This window comes from Helobdella robusta, assembly GCF_000326865.2.
Source record: "Helobdella robusta unplaced genomic scaffold HELROscaffold_38, whole genome shotgun sequence".
NCBI classification, from domain to species: Eukaryota; Metazoa; Annelida; class Clitellata; order Rhynchobdellida; family Glossiphoniidae; genus Helobdella; species Helobdella robusta.
Window position 1 is genome coordinate 671,839 of NW_008704829.1, and position 20,696 is coordinate 692,534.

At 32.3% G+C, this 20,696-nt stretch overlaps 4 protein-coding genes across 4 annotated transcripts; 3 read left to right on the top strand and 1 right to left on the bottom strand.

The window, feature by feature from the left end:
* Positions 1-217: 217 nt before the first annotated feature.
* HELRODRAFT_176517 (hypothetical protein) lies at positions 218-2,157 on the top strand (the record flags this gene model as incomplete). Its single annotated transcript, XM_009023866.1, has 6 exons — positions 218-220; positions 364-440; positions 659-765; positions 833-954; positions 1,299-1,495; positions 2,046-2,157. 6 exons carry the CDS (start codon positions 218-220, stop codon positions 2,155-2,157), a joined length of 618 nt encoding a protein of 205 aa, XP_009022114.1.
* Positions 2,158-5,772: 3,615 nt separating this feature from the next.
* HELRODRAFT_176518 (hypothetical protein) lies at positions 5,773-8,177 on the bottom strand (the record flags this gene model as incomplete). Its single annotated transcript, XM_009023867.1, has 5 exons — positions 5,773-5,903; positions 6,094-6,226; positions 7,317-7,400; positions 7,945-8,000; positions 8,111-8,177. 5 exons carry the CDS (start codon positions 8,175-8,177, stop codon positions 5,773-5,775), a joined length of 471 nt encoding a protein of 156 aa, XP_009022115.1.
* A 4,627-nt stretch (positions 8,178-12,804) lies between these two features.
* Positions 12,805-16,940, top strand: HELRODRAFT_83793 (hypothetical protein; the record flags this gene model as incomplete). Its single annotated transcript, XM_009023776.1, has 5 exons — positions 12,805-13,278; positions 13,481-13,604; positions 14,116-14,235; positions 16,301-16,399; positions 16,807-16,940. The coding sequence occupies 5 exons, from the start codon at positions 12,805-12,807 to the stop codon at positions 16,938-16,940; spliced, it is 951 nt and encodes a 316-aa protein (XP_009022024.1).
* Positions 16,941-19,182: 2,242 nt separating this feature from the next.
* On the top strand, positions 19,183-20,679 carry HELRODRAFT_113546 (hypothetical protein). The gene is made up of 4 exons (XM_009023868.1): positions 19,183-19,229; positions 19,253-19,533; positions 19,905-20,132; positions 20,300-20,679. Exons 2-4 carry the CDS (start codon positions 19,273-19,275, stop codon positions 20,441-20,443), a joined length of 633 nt encoding a protein of 210 aa, XP_009022116.1. The 5' UTR covers positions 19,183-19,229; positions 19,253-19,272; the 3' UTR covers positions 20,444-20,679.
* Positions 20,680-20,696: the final 17 nt, after the last annotated feature.

Consider the following 20,696-nt stretch of genomic DNA (forward strand, 5'->3'; position numbering starts at 1 on the left):
CTTTTGTCATGGGTCTTTGTTTAATTTCTTCAAAATTTACGTCTACATCTGGAAATTGGGGTGGATTTTACAATACATAAATGTTATTTTATTTTTTTTAACAGCAAAAGCCTAAGTGGTTAATTAATAGAAATACTTATGATAATAATCCAAAATATTAGATTGTTTATTTATTCAACAAATTAATTGAGTTTATGATGTTTGTAAGTTAATTAACATGGTTAGTTTCGTGTTTCCTATCGAATTATTTTAGGTTAATAAGTATATTGATGCCACATTATAAGCTATTATGATTTTATATACTATTATGTCAAAGTCAATCAACACACACACACTCACACACACACACACACACACACACAGACTGACATACTTATTGTCCCACGCAAGGAAACGCTGACGAAAACTAGACCAATGTGCAGGCATTCTGAGCATGAGAGGTTAGCAACACACACAGACACATACACAGACAGACAAAGACACATACAGAGAAATACTCAACAAATAAGAGAAAGACACACATGATCGTAATTCATCTCGACTGGTGTGCAAACAATTACAGACGAGGTAATCAGATCCATGTACAACCATTTGTGCATATGAAATTAAGACGCCAACACACACAGCTAAACGCATACACACAGACACACACACACAGACAAAGACACGTACAGAAAAAAACTCAACAAATAAGAGAAAGACGGCCCGTCACAGTAATTCATCACTACTGGAATGCAAATAATTTTTCACGAAAGTACAGACTAGGTTATTAGACCAATGTGTGTACAGCCATTAAGACGCCAATGCGCAAGAAGTCTCTTTTTTTATGGAGATGCAGCGTCAAACAAAAGAGGAGAGGTCTATTGGGTTTATAAGACAGAGGTCTATTGGGTTTATAAGACAGAGGTCTATTGGGTTTATAAGACAGAGGTCTATTGGGTCTATAAGACAGAGGTCTGTTGGGTCTATTCGTTTTATTCGCTTGATTCATTCTTCTCATTCTTCTTTTTTCCCATTTTAGAATAAAGAACTATCAAACCAAAATGGTCTACATAATGATAAGTGTTAATTCATATACTGTTCAACAAGTACCTACTGTACTGTTTAACAGCTTATTTTCTGTAATTGTTTCTAAATCCAGCTAACATATATCGTTGCATACTATTCATACATTAAAATACTATTTTAAAAATTAAAATTGACAAAAAGTTTTACTATAACCAATTGTCAACGTCCAAATTTAAATTTAAATAATTCAAATTTATACAAATTTAAACGATTTGAACAAAATTTTTGAGTTCAATATTGGCTCCTTCGTTAAAGTTAAGTCCCCGTCAAAGTTGGCCCCCCTCTCGTCAAAGTTAGCCTCCCCGTCAAAGTTGTCTGGATCCGCCCTTACGTATGTCTGTCGGAAGTTTGGCTACAAGCTCTCAGAACTGTCCAATGTTCCACCAGAAGCGTTATCTGAGTACCTCTTTTCAGCGACTTTTGTTAGGTTTGGTAGTTTAGCGTCGTTGATTGCATTGTATAATGTTTATAAATATGTAATTAAAATGACTGTAAAAAAATGTTTAAAAATTAAATAAAAAAAAACTTAAGAATTGTGGTTTTATAAAATTAAATTGAAAATATGCAGCTTTGCATTTGAAAGGATTATAGCGATACTGAACTAATGTCACGAAATTTCTTTTACTTCAATTTAATACAAATTTACATATTGCTTTACTGAGTATGGAGTTTGGTTCATTCTAAATACTTATCTGTATTGCGGTATTTTGTATTTTAACTTCCTCAAAAAACTTTTACGAAAATTAAAATCGCAAAATAATGTTGTATAAGCCTCTGAGATGTGATGTAGTAAGAGCTGTTAATGTTGTGATGAATCAGGCAGAACGATAAGAGCTTTAAAAATAGTTTTAGCTTAAATTATCCTCTTGTTGTTTTATGCTGTGTAATATATTTTTTACACACACAAACATACACACAAACACACATGCAAATACGTAAATTATAAATGATAAGGAATTATACCAACGGGCAATTAGAATAGCAAAAACTGCTACAACTGCTATGGTTATGAATAGGCTATATTTGACCACATCCATTCCTATTGGACATGATGATCCGGTCATAACATTAATAAATTTGATAATTTAGACTCAGTACACATGAATAATTACGTTTAATGTGTAAAAAAAATAACTTTTTTTAGCTTTTTCCATAAAAAAACATAAATAAAAACGCAACCCATGTGAGTACGTCTGATTCGAATCAGGCCAGTCCATGAGCGGGTTTAGCAGCCTTTTAAAGTCACATTTGAAAGATGATTCTTTTTATTTATTGTTTTTCAATTTCATATACCTGGTTGGTCTTTTTTTCTTTCTGCTAAAAATTCGATTTTGTAAATTATGAAAATAATCTGGAAAAAGTATCTCACACAGTTTATATCATGATTTATGTAATTATTTTAAAAAAAAATTGTTAGTTATTATATTCTTTTAAGTGAGTAACTCCAGACAAGAATTTAGGAACAATGATTTTAAAGTTTGTATTTTAGACAATTAATTCCAATATTTAACAAAAATAAATCCATTTCATAAAATAGTTCAATACCATAAGCTTTTTCTTTCTCTGAAGAATGGTGTGTTAATGACATTATACGATTCAATTGCTTTAAACATGACAAAATAAAATAATAAATTTTTTAATAAATGAAACAAAATAAAAACATTTTTTAAAATTAACTTTTCAGTTAATAACAGAAGCCGGATTTAAAGTGTGGTAGGTAAGCATTTAGGGGCCTCCAATTCTATGCTACCCTAAACTAAAGCCTTGAAACCTGTAAATCCGGCCAAAGTTGTGCATGAAAATACTGAAAAATTTGATGATAGTTTAGCAGGTAAAGCATTTAATTATAAAAATTGACCGATGTCCTTTCTTTCATTGAAAATTGAATGAAAATATAAAATCATTAAAATTGAATTATAAAATAAATTGAATAAAAGTGCTAAAATTGAAGTGTTTTGTCGTACTGGTTTTGCGACAACGGCTCGCTTATAATCTTTTAATCGTACTTTAGTAAAATTTCAAAATTGGGGGGTGATTAGAAAATGGAAAAAAACAGAAGACAATGACAAAAAAAAACTATAATTTTTATATTCACACAAATTGAAAACCAATAACAAAATATATAACAAACGAAAACTTCATTTACGTCGATCCGTGTAATCTGGAATTTTAATGGATAGTAAATGGTAAATGATTTATGTGATATGTGAATTCTCTCTCTCTGTCTTTCTCTCTATAGATATATATTCATTGAGTTATTTTATACAAAAAATCTAACAAAACTAACATACCGTCACCACTTGTATTATCTCCAGGTTCTAAATAGACTGAATGAGCAAATAGATAAATATATTGATAAATGGATGAATGAATGGATGGATAAATGGATGAATGAATGGATGAATAGATGGGTAGGTGGATGGATGAATGGATGGATGGGTGGATACAGAGTTGAATTCTGTTTTCGGCAAGCCCTGAAAAATGTACCAAATTCGAGCCCACACAATTAAGTGCTACTACAACAAATGATCATCAGTGTTAAATATCAACTACAGTTAGTAATAATTTTCAATTTTGTTAGCTTATACTACCTAAACTGCTTCGAAGCTCGTCTATCAAGTTGAATGGTTGATAAATGGCTACGATCTTGTGCGATTCATGGTAACATACATGTTGTTATTTTTTTCCTGAAAGGCAAGAAAGGGGCCCAAATCAGGTCCCCAAAATACTGCGAGCGGCATTTTCAGGGCTTGCCGAAAACCTAATCCGGCTCTGTATCTACCCACCCATGCATCCATGCATGCATGCATCCATCCATCCATGCATCCATCCATCCATCCATTTATCAATATATCAGTCTCATTTGTCTGTTGGCTAATCCGGCCAAGGTCGGTTCGATGGACGGATAGAATTGGACAAATGAATGGATGGATAGATAAATAGATGGATAGATAGATCAATCTATAAATTAACCATTTAAGTTGTTTTTTAGTCAACAAGATTTTAAAAGTGTTTAACAAACCTGCATATTCTGTGACGTTTACTGAAAGTAAAGATTTTATGTGTAAAATAAAATCTGGAAATAGCAAAAAAATAAGGTCATCAACCTTCAATTTTGAAAATCTTCACACCTCCCATCCCCCGGAACCGAATTTTAGGAAAACATTTTACCAACTTCCCTCAAATCATCCCCCCGGATCTGCCGAGGAAGGACAACATTTTAAATATTTTTTTAAATCATCCTCTTATACAACTCTAAAATCTTTATTAATTTAAAATAAAAACACCTCGAAATTTATTTTCTACTTAATATATTTGTGTATTATTTGTTTATATAGCTCTGTACAAAAACGAAAAAAAACTCGCCTATGTTGGGGGCTGGAGCGACCAACGTTATTATGTTTTCTGAAATTAAATTTATTAATTCAAAAATTATTTTTACATTAAAGTTAATTTATTCATAGATGCGCGTTTCAATCACCATCGTCCCTATCATCATCAATGTCATCTTTCTCACCATCATCTACGTCATCATCGTCAATATTGTCATCGTCATCTTTATTATCACCATCCCTTCAAATTTAGATGTCTAGTATATGCTCATAGAAACGTTACATTGAACGATGGTGGGATATAACGTTTGATGCAGTTGTATCTGGTTTGACTTTTGTTAATGAGGTGAGATGAAATTAAAGTAAGTTATAAAATGTATTAGTTAGGTATGGTATGCGTGTTGTTAGGTTGATTCATTTGATTCTTTCACTATTTTTCTCTTTCGCTCCCCCCCTCTCTCTCTTTCTCTCTCTTTCTCTCACTTTCTCTCTTTCTTTCTTTGTCTAATTTTTCTTTGTTTATAATCAGTTACCTTTTGCAGATGTGGCAGCGTCTGTTTCTATGAAATTAATTTAAAATAAATTAAACTAATTTTAATTAAGAGAATAATTGAACTTGACAACTGTTAACTAATTATAATTAAGAACATAGTTAAAATAAAAATAAAATTCCCTAGTAAATTTATTATTAATTACTGACTGATGTGAAAACATTATGGCTATATATGGCAGAAATGTTCAATCAATCAATTAGCTTATAAAGCGCTATTTCCGCGATGTTTAACAGCGTTCCTCAATGAATTTTGCAAACAGATGGGTCTTGAGGTCCTCTCTGAACTTCGTAAGTGATGGAGAAGAAGTCAGAGAAGTAGATAAAGAGTTCCAGAGATAAGGGCCAGAAAAAGCAAATGCAGATTTAGCAAAAGAACAAGAAGACGATCGTAAATCGGGGCGTTTAGGTTCAATTAATATATCTGATAAGTACTTAGGAAATAATTTAGATTGAGACTTATACATGAATGTGCAAATTTTAAAATTTATTCTATATTTTATAGGTAGCCAGTGCAAGAGAACCAGATATGGAGATATATGAGAAAAAGGGATACAAGCCACTAGACGAGCTGCGGAGTTAAAAGCTTTACTTAAAGGATAGAGTTTAGAATTCGGAAGACCATAGTAGAGCGAGTTACTGATTTTACAAATGAAAACTTTGAAGAATACAAAAACAGTGGCGGATCCAGAAATCCGCTATTGAAGGAAGGGGATGATTTCAAAATTGTAAAGTGGATGACTATTCATAATCCGGTGGGAGTGCATTCCCTTGTGGGAGTGTGTATAATATGTTTAATTGAAATAGTACAACTAATTTTGTTTATATGTCCTTTAAAAGTTCTGAGGAATATGTGTGTGAAGCCTTTGAACTCATCGGTCTTAAAAGTTTTAAGGATAAATATAATGGTAGTTTGCTACTTGAGTGACCAGGTGTTGTACTTGTACCAAGTGCTGCAGTGGCCGGGTTCAAATACATTTAAGAAAGTTTAAACCAATTTTATGGGCTAATCACTGAATTTAAAGAAATGCATACATTCATTCCAGATTGGAGATTTAAAATTTGTAGTTAGGTAAATAATTCTCATTATCACATGTGTATTGAGAGTACGGGATGACAATAAAAAATATTAGGCGAACTAACCATCTTCGACAGATCTGAATACAAATCTTTTTATTTCGATACTCAACGTTGTCAAGACGTTCTGAATAAAAATTTTGGCGGGACCGGGTTCTACAAAATATCCGATATCTCTATTTTTTTTGGCCGTGAACATCTGAATATAATTTGAATTGAATTTATTTTATTTATTCAGTGAAAATTAAATTCGAGCGCTGTGATAGTATAATGGTTGAGGTGCCTGGCATTGCTGTTAGAGTTATTAGGTTTGAACGCCAAGAGATCTTGGTTAACGACACGTGGGCTGTCTGATCCACGTGTAAAGACGTTCACGATGGAGGAACTTCAGGGCAGAAGTCCCCAAAATGAAAAATTTTGATAGAGATATGGGTAAAATGAACAAAATCTTTAAATGAATTTGTCAAAATTTGGGCTGAAGATTATTTCAACCCGCCTAAACAATAAAATTACGGTAAATTTTGCATAAAATCACCGATTTCAATAGCAAAAATCGGTTAGAGTTGAGTAGTAACATCTTTCGATTTACGAAATGACGAAATGATTTAAACTGGAACAAAATTTCCCTTCACTTAATTTAATGAATAATAATAAGTGCTCATCAATTTATAAAGAAACAAATTTGTGAGAAGAAAAAAATTCACTATGGAACTAAAGACTCCAACGATGGGCAGATCGAATGGAGATAAGTTGAGATAAAAATAACATTTAATGAACAAATTTTAACTTTTAAATACGAATGTGCTTGAAATTTGATTTTCCGATACAATTTAGTTTTACAATTTTTTTCATTTTTACTCTGCTGTCACCAGCAGTGTCGTCGCCAAAAAATGTTTTGATGGGGGAGGGGGACGCGGCGCTTGGATGACCTTATTTTATTATTCCACATTTTTCCACAACTTCAAAACGTATTTTCCGTCCCAATTTTTCCAAAACGTTGCTGCTTTATATGGACTGCTGCAATCTTTAACCAAACTTCATTGAACTCAAATAGAAATTTTGTGAAACGGTTAACAGAATGTCTATTGTGGTGAGGAACTCCAGTCCCAAAGCCCCCCTTAGTATTTGAAATGGAGAAACATTTTTAACGAGTAAATTTTATTGATTACACATGCGATGTATCCATTTTCATAGAAGCTCCTGTATTCCGTTGCGAATTCTTTGGTCGGCTCAACCATATCCATCATGAACCTCCATCTCAATCTGATGTCAGCAAGTAATGGACGCACCTTGAAGATTGCCGTGTATTCGTAAATGTTCGCGCTAGGGCCGAGCGAGTAATTGAATTGCCGGATCTCTGCTTTCAAATTAAACTGAGATTAAACAATATTAAAATTAAACTAGAAATAAACTATACAAAAGTTAAACTAGAATTAAACTAAATTAAAAATAAACAGAAATTAGATTATGTTAAAATTAAACTGGAATTAAACCACATTAAAATTAAACTGAAATTAAACTATATTAAAATTTAACTGGAATTCAATTTAATGGCTCCCAATATTTTTCGAAACTTCTCCTCGTCATATTTTAACTCAAACTTGAAATGCTAGCATGTACGTGTGTACTTGGTGCGTGTGTGTCTGTGTACAAAATAGAAGAAAAATAATCTTTAAAATTCGGACGGAACTTGATCTGAAAGTCTCAAAGACCAACTTATAAACCATTACGATTTAAAGCATCCATGAAAAGAGTCATTAAATATTAAAAAAAAATTTGCCGACTTGTATCAACTATAAGAAGGTAGTTTGTATATAAGCCATCATTGCGTGTACACCTCTCGTAAATAAGAGTGAAGTTAAGCCGACAGGCATCAATCAAGCTTATTTCCCAGCGTATATCATGGCAGTTCCAAACGGTGCCCTTGTGATAGTTAGCTCTGCAGTCTTCAACATAGAATTGCTCAGTAGAATCTTCGAAATCATCGTATTTATTTATTTATTAGTTTATTTATTTATTCGCAATTATTTAATAATAGTTTTTAAAATTTTAATTAGAAAGATCGAAGAATTCAATTTCTAACTCATCTTAAGAAATCGTGGGTCCGTAAAGACATGGACGATCAGCAATAATAATATGGGCGTGTCCATTTCGATGGCTAGTCAGTTTGAAAAATTGTCACCCCATGTTATGGTTTGGTTTGAAATCGGCATGCACTTGATTTTAAAGTTGATAACATACTCACTCACACTCACACACACTTACACATCTCTCTTAAATTTTGATGTAGTAATGAAAATGTTGATGGTCTCTTCATGTTGTTTTGTTTACAGCTTATTGTTAAGACGTCACCACCAATGTTACTGTGAAAAATTACAAATTTCTGTCCTATCAATTTATCGACCAACCAACCGGCAAACTGACCGATTGAAAGATCTGCAGTACAAACATAGTGACTTGGCATGGATATTTTACAATTGATATTTTGTTGGAAAACTAAAAAAGTGCTAGAAAGCGTTTGTTAGTAGTTTCTAAATTCTAATAGGACTGTGCTTTTGTTTGATATTCAGTCTTGTTTGGAAAATAGAAATTATTTATCAAAATAAACAAAAACAAATATTTAAAAACATTGATTTTCAGTTTTTTTTGGAAAATAGAAATTATTTGTCAAAATAAACAAAAAAAATGTTTATTTTATTTATTTTTTAGCCAATTCCTATTTTTGTCACAGTCGAATTGGAAGTTTTAATAACTTCTTAACGTGAAACATCCTTGAAAATGTATAGAAATGTTCGGTTAGGTTGTAGTATAACATTTATTCGTCAAACATTCGAGCTTTTTAATGCAGGTATGTCATGTATGAAAATCAAGTGGGATTGAAATTTTCTTCATGTAGGCATACAATCAGATATCCTGGTAATTTTGAGGAATAATGTCGTTTAGTGATGTAGTTTCGGTTGTTGTCCAGTTTTCTGACAGGTGTTATATCTAAAACAGTTACTAAATTTAGTTTGGCAGTATCATGAGATGATTAAACCTTTGATTAAAACTATATTTTATAGACATTTACTTTGATCAATTTGCTAATTAGATAATAGAAATATTCATATTGAAATATAGCTAATAATAATATTCCTCTTGAAATACGGTTGGTAGTTTCAATTTTTTCTTAAAAATCATAAATCGATAAAACCTTGTTTTGAATGGATAGATATAAGTAGTTATAAGTAGTATGGGGTGACGATGGATTTGAAATCACTGTATTATTACAATATTTATCAACGATTGAACAATTTATTAACTTTGGACTTATGAACTTCAAACTTTTGATTGATATTTTGTTGTTTTCCATTGTGTCGACAGTTCAATTCTTACCTTGAAATTTCTAAACATTATTTATAACCTACCTGGAATAATTTTACAATTTAAAATTGAATCAATCGATTTTGATGAGGCTAAAATGTTCGTTGTTATATTATTTTCTGCCAGTTGTGTGTGGATTAAATAAAGCTCTTTTGCTAAATCTGCATTTGCTTTTTCTGGCCCTTTTCCCTGGAACTCTGTACCTTCTTCTCCGACTACTCAAGGCCCATCTGTTTGCAAAATTCATTGAGAAGCGCTGTTGAACATCTCGGAAATAGCGCTTTATAAACTAATTGATTGGTTGATTGAATGATTGATTGAATGATTGATATTTGATTGATTGATTGAATGATTGATTAATAACTTTCAATAACTTGTAAAAACTTATGGTTATATGACAGTAAGATGCAGTTAACAGTTTGAAAGTTCTTTGTATCTTTCTGCATTTTTAATTTTAAATTTTATCAAAAAACGCCATAACTATTAGTACCGTCATTTCGCGCTGACTCTGCGTCAAAGGCGGCGAACGTTCGTTCGACAGCTTCCATCATTTGAAAAAGAATATAATTTCACATTTAATTAATAATTAACTAATTGAGTACTGAATTAATGCCTAATTAATTGAGTAATTAATTAATTAAATTTGAAAAAAATAAATAATCGTACTGCATGCTTTGTAGCAGAAGGCAACGATGCATAATAAAGGTAGTAAGAGGATGATATATAAAGTTCATTTTCTTCGATCATGATCTGGCTATTGTCGAAAGCGAAACTGAGATTAGAGTTCTGAATTGAAAATTTCGATTATTGAATATTAATAATTAAATATCAGAGGTATCAACTAAAAATCACGTGAATCCGTGCGTGCAACACGTGGAATAGGCAAGGATCTCTTCTGCATTCAAACCAAGTTACTGTAGTAGCAAAACCAGACGTCTTAACCATTATACCACCTCACCGTACTGCATGTCAAAGGTTGAGATTTTCTTACATTTGAGCCAACGACATTCGCCTGATCTCAAGTTAACCAGATTTAAATGTTTTTCATTGTAAATTTTACACTGTTTATATTTTCGTTTGGTTTTTGAGTGGCGTCATGTAAAACATAAATTCTTTTTTGTGTTATTTCATCTTAATATTATCAATCGAAGCAAATTTATCGGCGGATAACCGACAAGGATTTTTAAAAAATGATATCATGTTATATACTGTTACTCATATAACTTTATAGGTATAAACATTCCTAGACGCATATAACACGCATATGCTTGCATTACACTTACACACACAGACACACACACACACACAGAGACACACACACATACACACACACATATATATATAAATGTTCTATCTACAAACTTATATGTTGTTTATTTACACATATATATGTATATATAGAGAGCGTCCATAGCATCACCATTGCCCGATCAGATGACAGAAGAGAGCTTTATATGAATTCAGTGAATGGATGCAATTATTTCATTTAGTCAGCTAAATCATAAAATATTACAATAATGTAATAAAATAAGGAAAAACATTGAAATTGGATTTGATTTAACAAAATCTGGGGTGACATATTATACTCGCAATGGGTAATTATTGCGACAAGGATCTAGAGGATTCGAATGCCGATTTGAAGAACCCAAGTCCCAAGTTGGATGTAAGGACGGGACTATGCAACGCTGATCCCATTACAAAACAAGGGAAACGGATACAGATGACACAAGTCTGTTTCTTCTCATTGTTTAGTCAGAAGTAGTATATTTATAAAAATTTATTTAATAGGTATGTGTTTTTTCTTATTAGCGATAAATTTGTTGTATGTGGTAGACAGTGTCCTCTTTGCATTCAAACACAGTCACTACAACATTGAGAATAAGCACCTTAACCGTTACGCTATCTCATTACCATGTATATATCGTTAAGAACAAAAAAATTCCCTAACCGCCCACTTAGATGTTGGTTATCCCACTCATTCCAATGACGCTCCTCATCATCCAGACATCTATCAGTCTGGGAAATACGGTCATCACAGACAAGGATCTCCATATCACGAAGGATGTTACAGCGGCTGTCTTGTTTCTCATCAATTTATCCAACAAGATGATTGAAGAGAAAAGAAAGGTGGGTTTCTGTTGGAATGATGTGTTAGTTGATGATTTGATTTTTTTTTTTTTTTTTGAAAATTGGACGAATTTCATGTGTAATTAAATGTAATGTGAACGTGAATGATGATAAAATTATAAACATGTGAATAAAGTTTGTCTAAATTTGAAAAAATTATATAAAATGCTAAAAAATTGTTCCGTAACTAAAAAAAATTTTAAGCAGTTTTGTAAAACAATGATTAATTTTTAAATGATTTACAAATATAGTTTTATGACAGTAAATAACTTTAACATTAAATAGCGATTAAGATAACACTTTATTTGAAATGATTTGCAAACAAACTCAGGTCTGTCGTTACGCATCGAGCATTCGTTCAAAGACCAGACCAGACGATCTACAGAGTGCATACGGTGAGACTGACGCTGCTCTTCTGGCGAGGGCAGATTTGAAATCTAAGGTCATTCCTTGGTGGAGGAATTCAACAACTGACAACAACACTCAACAAGACGATCAGAGTTTCGTGTTTTTAAACCCATGCAAGAAACAACAACTCTATTCAGATTTGCAAGCTTATCGCCAGACTGTTAAGTACTATCCTGAGATTTCTGATAACGTTACGAAATTGGTGGAAATAATGCAAAAGTACAATGGAACAAGTTTGAATTTGGTTCCATGCCTGAGTTTTTACAATGAAAAAATCAACTGTTTGTCGTCTGGAATGTCGGAAGTCATGGTACACACGAACGATTCTGTTTGCTGGAGACAGTTGATTGCAATCCGCTTGCTACTGCTGTCAAAAAATGAATATTCATCTGTCGAGATGATGGGGTGGACTCGATTGGTAGAGAAGATGGTCAACTTGACGCAATATGTAAAAAATTATTACGTCAAATGTTATGCTTTGTCGAAAGAGAACCTAGGCAAGGCATACTATTACAACCAGGAGTTGGAAAGCATGTTGATTGAGAATGCGAAGAAGCAGATCAGTCTCTGGGATCCCAAGAACGAGTCACTGTCGAGCATTTCGTTGAAAACCGTCGTCGAGGATCTAGCTTGGCAGGTGGGTGCGGATTTGAAAATTTTAACCACTTTATATTTGAGTAAAAAATAATTTTATAATCGTTAATTGCTTTCACGTTGAACATTTAAACAGTAATAAAATAAATGAACGATGTTTTCATTAGAATTTTTGCTGAGTTATTCCGATAAACTGAATAAAATGTGTTAACAATTACATAATTTTGGAATGTAATGTAAAATAATTGTCCTTAATTGATTAGAATGCTTTGTTAACGGTGAATCATGAAACAGACCCTAACAGGTGATTTTGAAACAGTGAGCAAGCAAATCTCAGAAGATCTATGGAGCGACCGATTTAGCAAATTCATCAGAGCTCTCACGGAGACTAGAGCCTTACTGGATTTGAACGTCGTCAACAAGATTCAGAGTGCACTGGGGACCGCATACGCAAATCTCGTCTCGGCCGCAATCATCCTGACTGTTGTGATATTCCTCACACCCGTCATCATTTTCCTCATCTCCAGAATCGTACTCACCATTCAAAATTTCGCCTATGGCCTCTCGTTGAAAACCAAAGAATTGAGAAAGGAAAAAAAGAAATCAGACGCGCTGCTCTACCAGATGCTGCCGAAGTCTGTGGCGCTGCAGTTGAAGTTGTCGAAGAAGGTAGCGGCCGAGTCCTACAACTCTGTGACGATATTTTTTAGCGATATTGTCGGTTTTACAGCTATTTCTGCCAAGAGCACTCCCATGCAAGTTGGTGTAGTAAAGTTGTATAGATAGTGGTTTGACTTTTTAATTTTTACAATTTTCTATTTAGTATTCATTTGTCAAATGGCATTACAGCTGGGCATTTTAACCAGTACACTATCGCAAAGCCTTTTGAATATAAATGATAATACTTTTAACCATCATATTATACATCGTAGTTTTTTCATTGAAATATCGTCACACCAAGGTCGTAGAATTTCTAAATCACCTCTACTACTTCTTTGACACCACCATTGACAAATACGATGTCTACAAGGTAGAAACCATTGGTGATGCTTACATGGTGGCCAGTGGCCTTCCGCAGAGGAATGGTTAATATGGTTTGATGTTTTTCTAGATCGGCCAATTTGATATCTCGTCAAGGGAGAGGGGGTTGGCTTGAGGTTTGAAGTCCCCCATATAATGATTAATTTTGTGGCGGTTGAGGTTAAATTTTTAAAAGTATTTTAAAAGTATGAGGTTAAATTTTAAAAACCCCTTTCAGAAACACAAGCCACCGAAGCTAGTCTTATGAAAAAAATATTTTAAATTTTTGTATTTGTTGAAAAATTAAAAAAAAATTATTTCACTCAATCCAGTTTATGTCACTCTGTTTCTCCCTCTCTCTTTTTTTCCTTTTTCTCTCTCCCTCAATCTTTTTCTCCTCTCTTTGTTAATAAATTGAAAACTTGAATGAAGATTCAGATTTTAAACGCATTTTCTAAATGAAAACTTATGGGAATATCATCTATTAATAATTAAGATAATTATTAACATAATTTTTTGAGAAATTTCAAAAAAAAACCCGAAAAGATTCTTCGGAAAACATTCTCTCGAATTCAGGTAAGAGACATGCAAATGAGATAGCCAGTCTGTCGTTGGACCTGCTGGACGGGGTCAACGCATTTCAGATCCCCCACATACCGGACGAGAAGATGAAATTGAGAGTCGGTCTCCACACAGGTCGAAGACTTTTTTTTTCTTCCAATTTTGTAAAAATTTTAAAATATTAATAAATAAAAGTGGATAAAGTAAAGGAGTGAATGAATGAATAAATAGATAGATGGATGAACGAACAAACGGACGAGCGAACGAATGAATAAAGTAATAATTAATAGAATTATTAATCTTTTATTATTTACATTATGACTTAAAATAACGAGATAATATTAAACAGTTACTAATGCTACTTACGATTCTTCTAAACATGATAAAAAATTTTTGATGAACTGGAAAACGAAATCTCTTGTGCGTATAGGAGACAGTTTAATTGCGCAGTTATCCAGTCTCAGGTGGAGTAAGCCATCTTTAATTAGCGAACGCTGAACTCATACCTACGCGCACACTCACGTACACTTATATGCACGTACACACGTACGCACACTAACGCGTTCATACTTATTACACTCGTACAAATGTGTGTAGATGTATGTATGTATACATTTTTAGAATTGCGTGTGTGTGTGTGTATGTTGTGTGTGATAGGAAAAAGTGAAAGCGGATTAAAGCAAACACGTGTTTGGCTTTCTGCAGATATGATTTTTACATTTAAGTCTGCAATACTGTAAATGAAACGAGTAAAAATGTAAATGTCAAAACGGCATGAAAAGGAGAATTTCAAAAAATTGATAGTGATGGGATTCGGTGCCAAAGTCAAGGTAGGCAGATGGTTTATTGCCCCTCTAGTTGGTCTCCACAAAAAAGGGACCTACGCAATTGAGATTACTTGAAAGATTCTGAAAATAACTTGGGGGATTCTATTACTTCGTTGCCACGGGTATCCACACCTCTGAATCCAACTTTACCAAAGGCTACTTTTCAACCTTGGCTGCTTTTCAACATTATTTAAATCTTACATACAAAATGTACGGTCCGCATCTGGTCTGGTAGACTCCGTTGATGATTAGAGAGAAGAAAAAGAAACACACTTACTCCTGCGTGCCTGTTGGCATCGTTAATGAAGTTCGTTGCCTTTGAAGTTGACGAATGTATTTATATATACGGACACAGACGCGAGAGAGAGAGAGAGAGAAAGAAAGAGAGAAAGAAAGAGAGAAAGAGAGAGAGAGAGAGAGAGAGAAAGGGAGAGAGAGAGAGAAAGGGAGAGAGAGAGGAAGATAAAAAAGATTACAAAAAAATTAAAAGATTACAGTAGAATGTATGGTACTTACATAATAACAAAATTGTGAAGAAGCAGCATCAAATGAATGGCATTCACTAGACTACGATGACGTTAAAACACCGGGTTCTTAAGCACGTGCCTCAGTAGGTACGTCTTTTTCAAGTTGTACAAGTGCCTGTCTAATTAAAATACTAATTAATTAACTCACTCAATTAATTAATTAAATTATTGATTAGAAAAAATTCAGAAAGAGAAAAATTGTTTTGTAACTTTTTTAAAAACTCTTAATCAAGTAAATATTGAATGAAAAAAGTGAAAAAACAAAAACCACCCACCCGCTCACACACTCACCCACACACACACACACAACACTCCTTATGTTTTTTGTGCCTGAGATCTTTGTGGGGTTGAACCTTCAAACGAGACCTGACATTCTTTTAAATACATACCTACAACACAGAAGCATGTTATACACATAAAAGCAGATACCAATTGAAAGGCATGAAATATTATTCTCATGCAATTAGATATGTTAAATAGATAATTCACTTTAATTTTTTCACAATGTTACATCAAAATACGTACAAAGGATTGAAATATACTAAGTTAATTGAACTGAATGTTAATCTCTCAGAATTCGAATCATTATATTGAGTTGCTTGCTTGCTATTTCGAAGTTCCAAGTACCAATTGTAATAAACGCAGAGCGTTTTTAGTAAAATTTTTAAGATTAAAAAACATAATGGGGGAATATCAGAATAAAAATAGGCGTAAATACAATCGGTTGTTATCTATTTAAATTTTATTTCACGTCATCTGGGCCCAAATCCTTGCCCATCCACATGAACAGCTGAACCCGGAGAGGAGAAATTGGTTGAGATTTAAAAATTTTTTTTTCACTTTTAGGTCCAGTGGTTGCGGGAGTCGTTGGAAGCAAGATGCCTCGATACTGCCTGTTTGGCGAAACTGTCAACATAGCCTCCAAGATGGAATCGAATGGACTGCGTTCGTGTCATTTCAATTTGAATTTTTTTCCGTTGGATTTTCTTTTTGTATATCCGGTTTAGTTAACTAGTAGTTATTTCTAAATATGATTTGATTGTTTGAATTTGTTTTTTTTTTGTAGATATTAATTGATTGATTTATTGTTTAGTCGTTCGTTATTTTTCTATATGGTATTTGTCTTTATTACCACAAATTATTTTTAAAATTTAAGAATCTGGTTAGCCAATTGTAATAATTTTTTTCCAACCCGAGTTTTCTTGAATGATTCATTTTCATAATACTTTCCTAGCAGATCAGATCAACAAAAAGTTCGAAAATAAGAAAATGATATTTCGTGAATAATTAAATAAATAAATGAACTTAATCAAGTAGAAAATTTTCAATCCTCAATCACATGATTTAAAAAGCCTTGAAGATCCACATAAGCAGCGAATGCATGAAAGCTCTGACGGAACTTGGCGGTTGGGTCATTGAAAGGAGAGGTACCATCACAATTAAGGTTTTTATTTTGTTTTATATTTTAATATCTTCATTAAATTGAAAATATTTTTTGAAAATATCTTAACGGTAAGGATAATTGCAAAGAAGACAAACTCAAGACAATTCACTCTGCGTGACCTGGTTCGAAAGCAATCAGGGTCTTTAATTTATTCAAGTTTACGATACGCTAGTTTGAACGCATTTTTTTGGTGGAATGTCAGACATCCTACCAGCCCCTGGAGAATAAAATTACACTCCATTCATTGGAAAACACTGATCCAGTTGATATTTGCTGACCTATATATACAAATATAAGTTGTTTTGGTTTTTTCATTTTTGAAATATTTAGGGAAAGGGTGAAGTGGAGACATTTTTTCTACTCGGTAAGGCCGAAGTGACAAAACCGAATTGAAAAAAACAACAACATGGTTCTTGATGTTACCGACCTGATGGTGCAGTTATCAATTTTTTATGATGCTTACAACTATAATGATGCCAATGAATTTCCGTAACTGTAAACTGTAATATTAATGAATTATACTGTAATATTAGTGAATTAAACTGTAATATTAATGAATTGGATTGTAATATTAATGAATTAAACTGTAATATTAATAAATTAAACTTTAATAGAATTAAACTGTAATATTAATGATTTAAACTGTAATATTAGTGAATTAAACTGTAATATTAATGAATTAGATTGTAATATTAATGAATTAAACTGTAATATTAATAAATTAAACTTTAATAGAATTAAACTGTAATATTAATGATTTAAACTGTAATATTATTGTATTAAACTGTAATATTAATGAACTAAACTGTAATATTAATGAATTAAACTTTAACTGTAAACTAATTTTACAATCAACTACTTCTAGATGTTGTCTAAATGTTTGTCATTATGCGAAAATAAAACGACTAATTGATGAAATTTATTTTTTATAGTTGTAAAAAAGTTTCTTCACTTTACATTAATTATTCATTCATTTATTCATACGTTCGTTTGTTCGTTCATTCATTAATTCATTCATTAATTCTTTCATTATGACTTTACCAAAAAAATCACCTGACCTTCGCGGTATTGTTAATTATTACAAAATTATTACAAAAATTATTATTATTATTATTATTATTACTATTATTATTATCTATAACACTCTTCTCCTTCTTGTCACTTCTTTAGTCTTATCTAGAATTAATTGATTACTGTAACTTGCTCTACTATGGTCTTCCTGATTTTACACTCTACCCTTTAAGTAAAGCTTTTAACTCTGCTGCTCGTCTAGTCGCTCGTATCCCTTTTTCTCATATATCTCTATATCTTGTTCTCTTGCACTGGCTACCTATAAAGTTTAGAATAATTTTTAAAATTTGCACTTAATGTATACGTCTCAATCTAAATTCTTTCCTAAGTCTTATCAGATAAATTAATTGAACCCGGTTTACGATCGTCTTTTTGTTCTCACTTCTTCTTAACTCGTGTTAAACACTCTTTTGCTAAATCTGCATTTGCTTTTTTGGCCCTTTCTCTGAAACTCTTTACCTCCTTCTCTGACTACTTCTCCATCACTTACGAAGTTCAGAGCGGACCTCAAGACCCAGCTGTTTGCAAAATTTATTGAGGAGCGTTGTTGAACATCGCGGAAATAGCGCTTTATAAACTAATTGATTGGTTGGTTGGTTGATTGATTGGTTGATTGATTGACTGACTGACTGACTGACTGACTGACTGACTGACTGACTGACTGACTGACTGACTGACTGACTGACTGACTGACTGACTGACTGACTGACTGACTGACTGATTGATTGATAAACTTTTATAATTAATTCATTTTTGCATTCAATTTTCGTCTGACAAAATGATATCCAAAATTTTTCAAGCTCCGGTTAGGTTTATAAATATAAGCGCCTCAATTTTTGCTTGATATGGTGGTATCATGGATATATATATATATATATATATAAATATATTTATATATATATATGTAGATTTATATATATATATATATATATATGGATATATATCCATGGGTGGTATTATTATTTCTGCAGTGGTGTTTTTTTAAATAATGTTCATTGTTTAATTTAGGGTATTTTTCTGACAAATTTTTTAAAAGTAAATTCAAATAAAAATGTTATAAAAATATGTTAAAAAGAATGTATTTAATAATAAGACATTTGTGACAAATTGTTGTGACTGTAGCGATAAAAAATTTGTGTTGATATTTTAGCCTTCACTTTTAACATGCTTAGTAGGAGGAGCTTAAATGTAAGTATAAACAAAGGTGCTAATGCGAGATTTGTTTGTCAAAATTTTGATCAAAAAATAGTTTTAATTAATTTTTGTGAAAATTTTTGAAAAATATATTTGTGAAAAATCAAAAATGGACGTTTTTTTCTGGCTGGTCGTCGGCATTTTACTACTTGTCATTCTTCTGTTAGGGACGATTTTTTTCTTGGTTTTATATGCTGGCTTGTTGTACAATGTAGAAGTTGGTGTCGGTGAGCCGCCCGTCCAAAACTTCGTGGGCTTCTACAAATCAGGCACTGGGGCCTACAGGAACTCGTCTGCTGTTTTCACGGAGGCATGCTCCATTGCACCCACGTTGTCCACTTTCGGAGTTTTTTATGATGATCCTAAATTAGTTAGTTTCTCTTTTGCATCTCATTTTTTCACAACTTCAATTAATAATTGTAATTCAATTTCAATACCAATCAGATCAAATTAAATTTATTAAACTAATTAAATAGTTGTCACTGATCATTAAATTAAGGAATGCTTCTGTCCTATCGATTTATTGATCTTTAATTTAAATGGCCCCAACATTATTGTATTTATTTTGTACATAAAATAAAATTCCTATGCATTATTTTATTTAATGCGTATCATCGTAAATTCACAATTAATAAATATTGATTGCATGTGAATGGTCTTTTATACAATATAGGTTCTATAACTCATAAGTTATTTAGCATATGACAGATAATTATAATATTAAGTATATTAAAAATTCAGATCGAAGAATCCAAACTGAGATGGATTTCAGGCTCAGTGGTGCCGAAAAATTTGATGGAAGATGGTAAATATGAAGAAGAGATGGACAAGTTGACTCAAAATGGCTTTAAAATGTTTGAATTCCCTTCTGTTTCCTCTGTGGTCAAAGCCGACTTCCCGTTTAACACTGATCTGTCTGTTATCATTGGTGCTTACAGGGTCTACCCGAAGTTGAGTCACTTTGTTCAGGTAACCAACACTACCACTACTACTTCTGCTGCTGCTGCTGCTATTGCTACTACTGCTACTACAGCTACAACTTTATTGTTGATTTTTTAATGATTGTCATTGTTGTCATTGTCATTGTTATTATTATTATTATTATTTTAATAATAAAATGATTTATCTTCCATAAGGAGCACAAATTGAAAGCATTCCCATACATCGAGTTTTACAAATCCGGTAAAATACATTACTACGCGCCACTGGAAAAAAATTTAGACTTCTACGTCCCAGGAATTGATCCGGCAGCAAACTGCCATCCTTACAAAAATGAATAACTTTTGTAATTATTCCTAAATTGCTGACTGCAATCATTATCAATGTTATACTTGTTTAGTGCTTTTTATAAAAAAAATATTATTATATTGTTATATATACTCTCTATATATGGTTATATGTAATGTTTATTATTTGTAATAAATTTTCTAACTAATCAATGATTCAATCAATTTGTATTTATTTATATAGCGCAATTTATACAAATCCTGCTCTTCTCCCTCCCCTTAAATGTCTAATGTTTTAATTTTATCA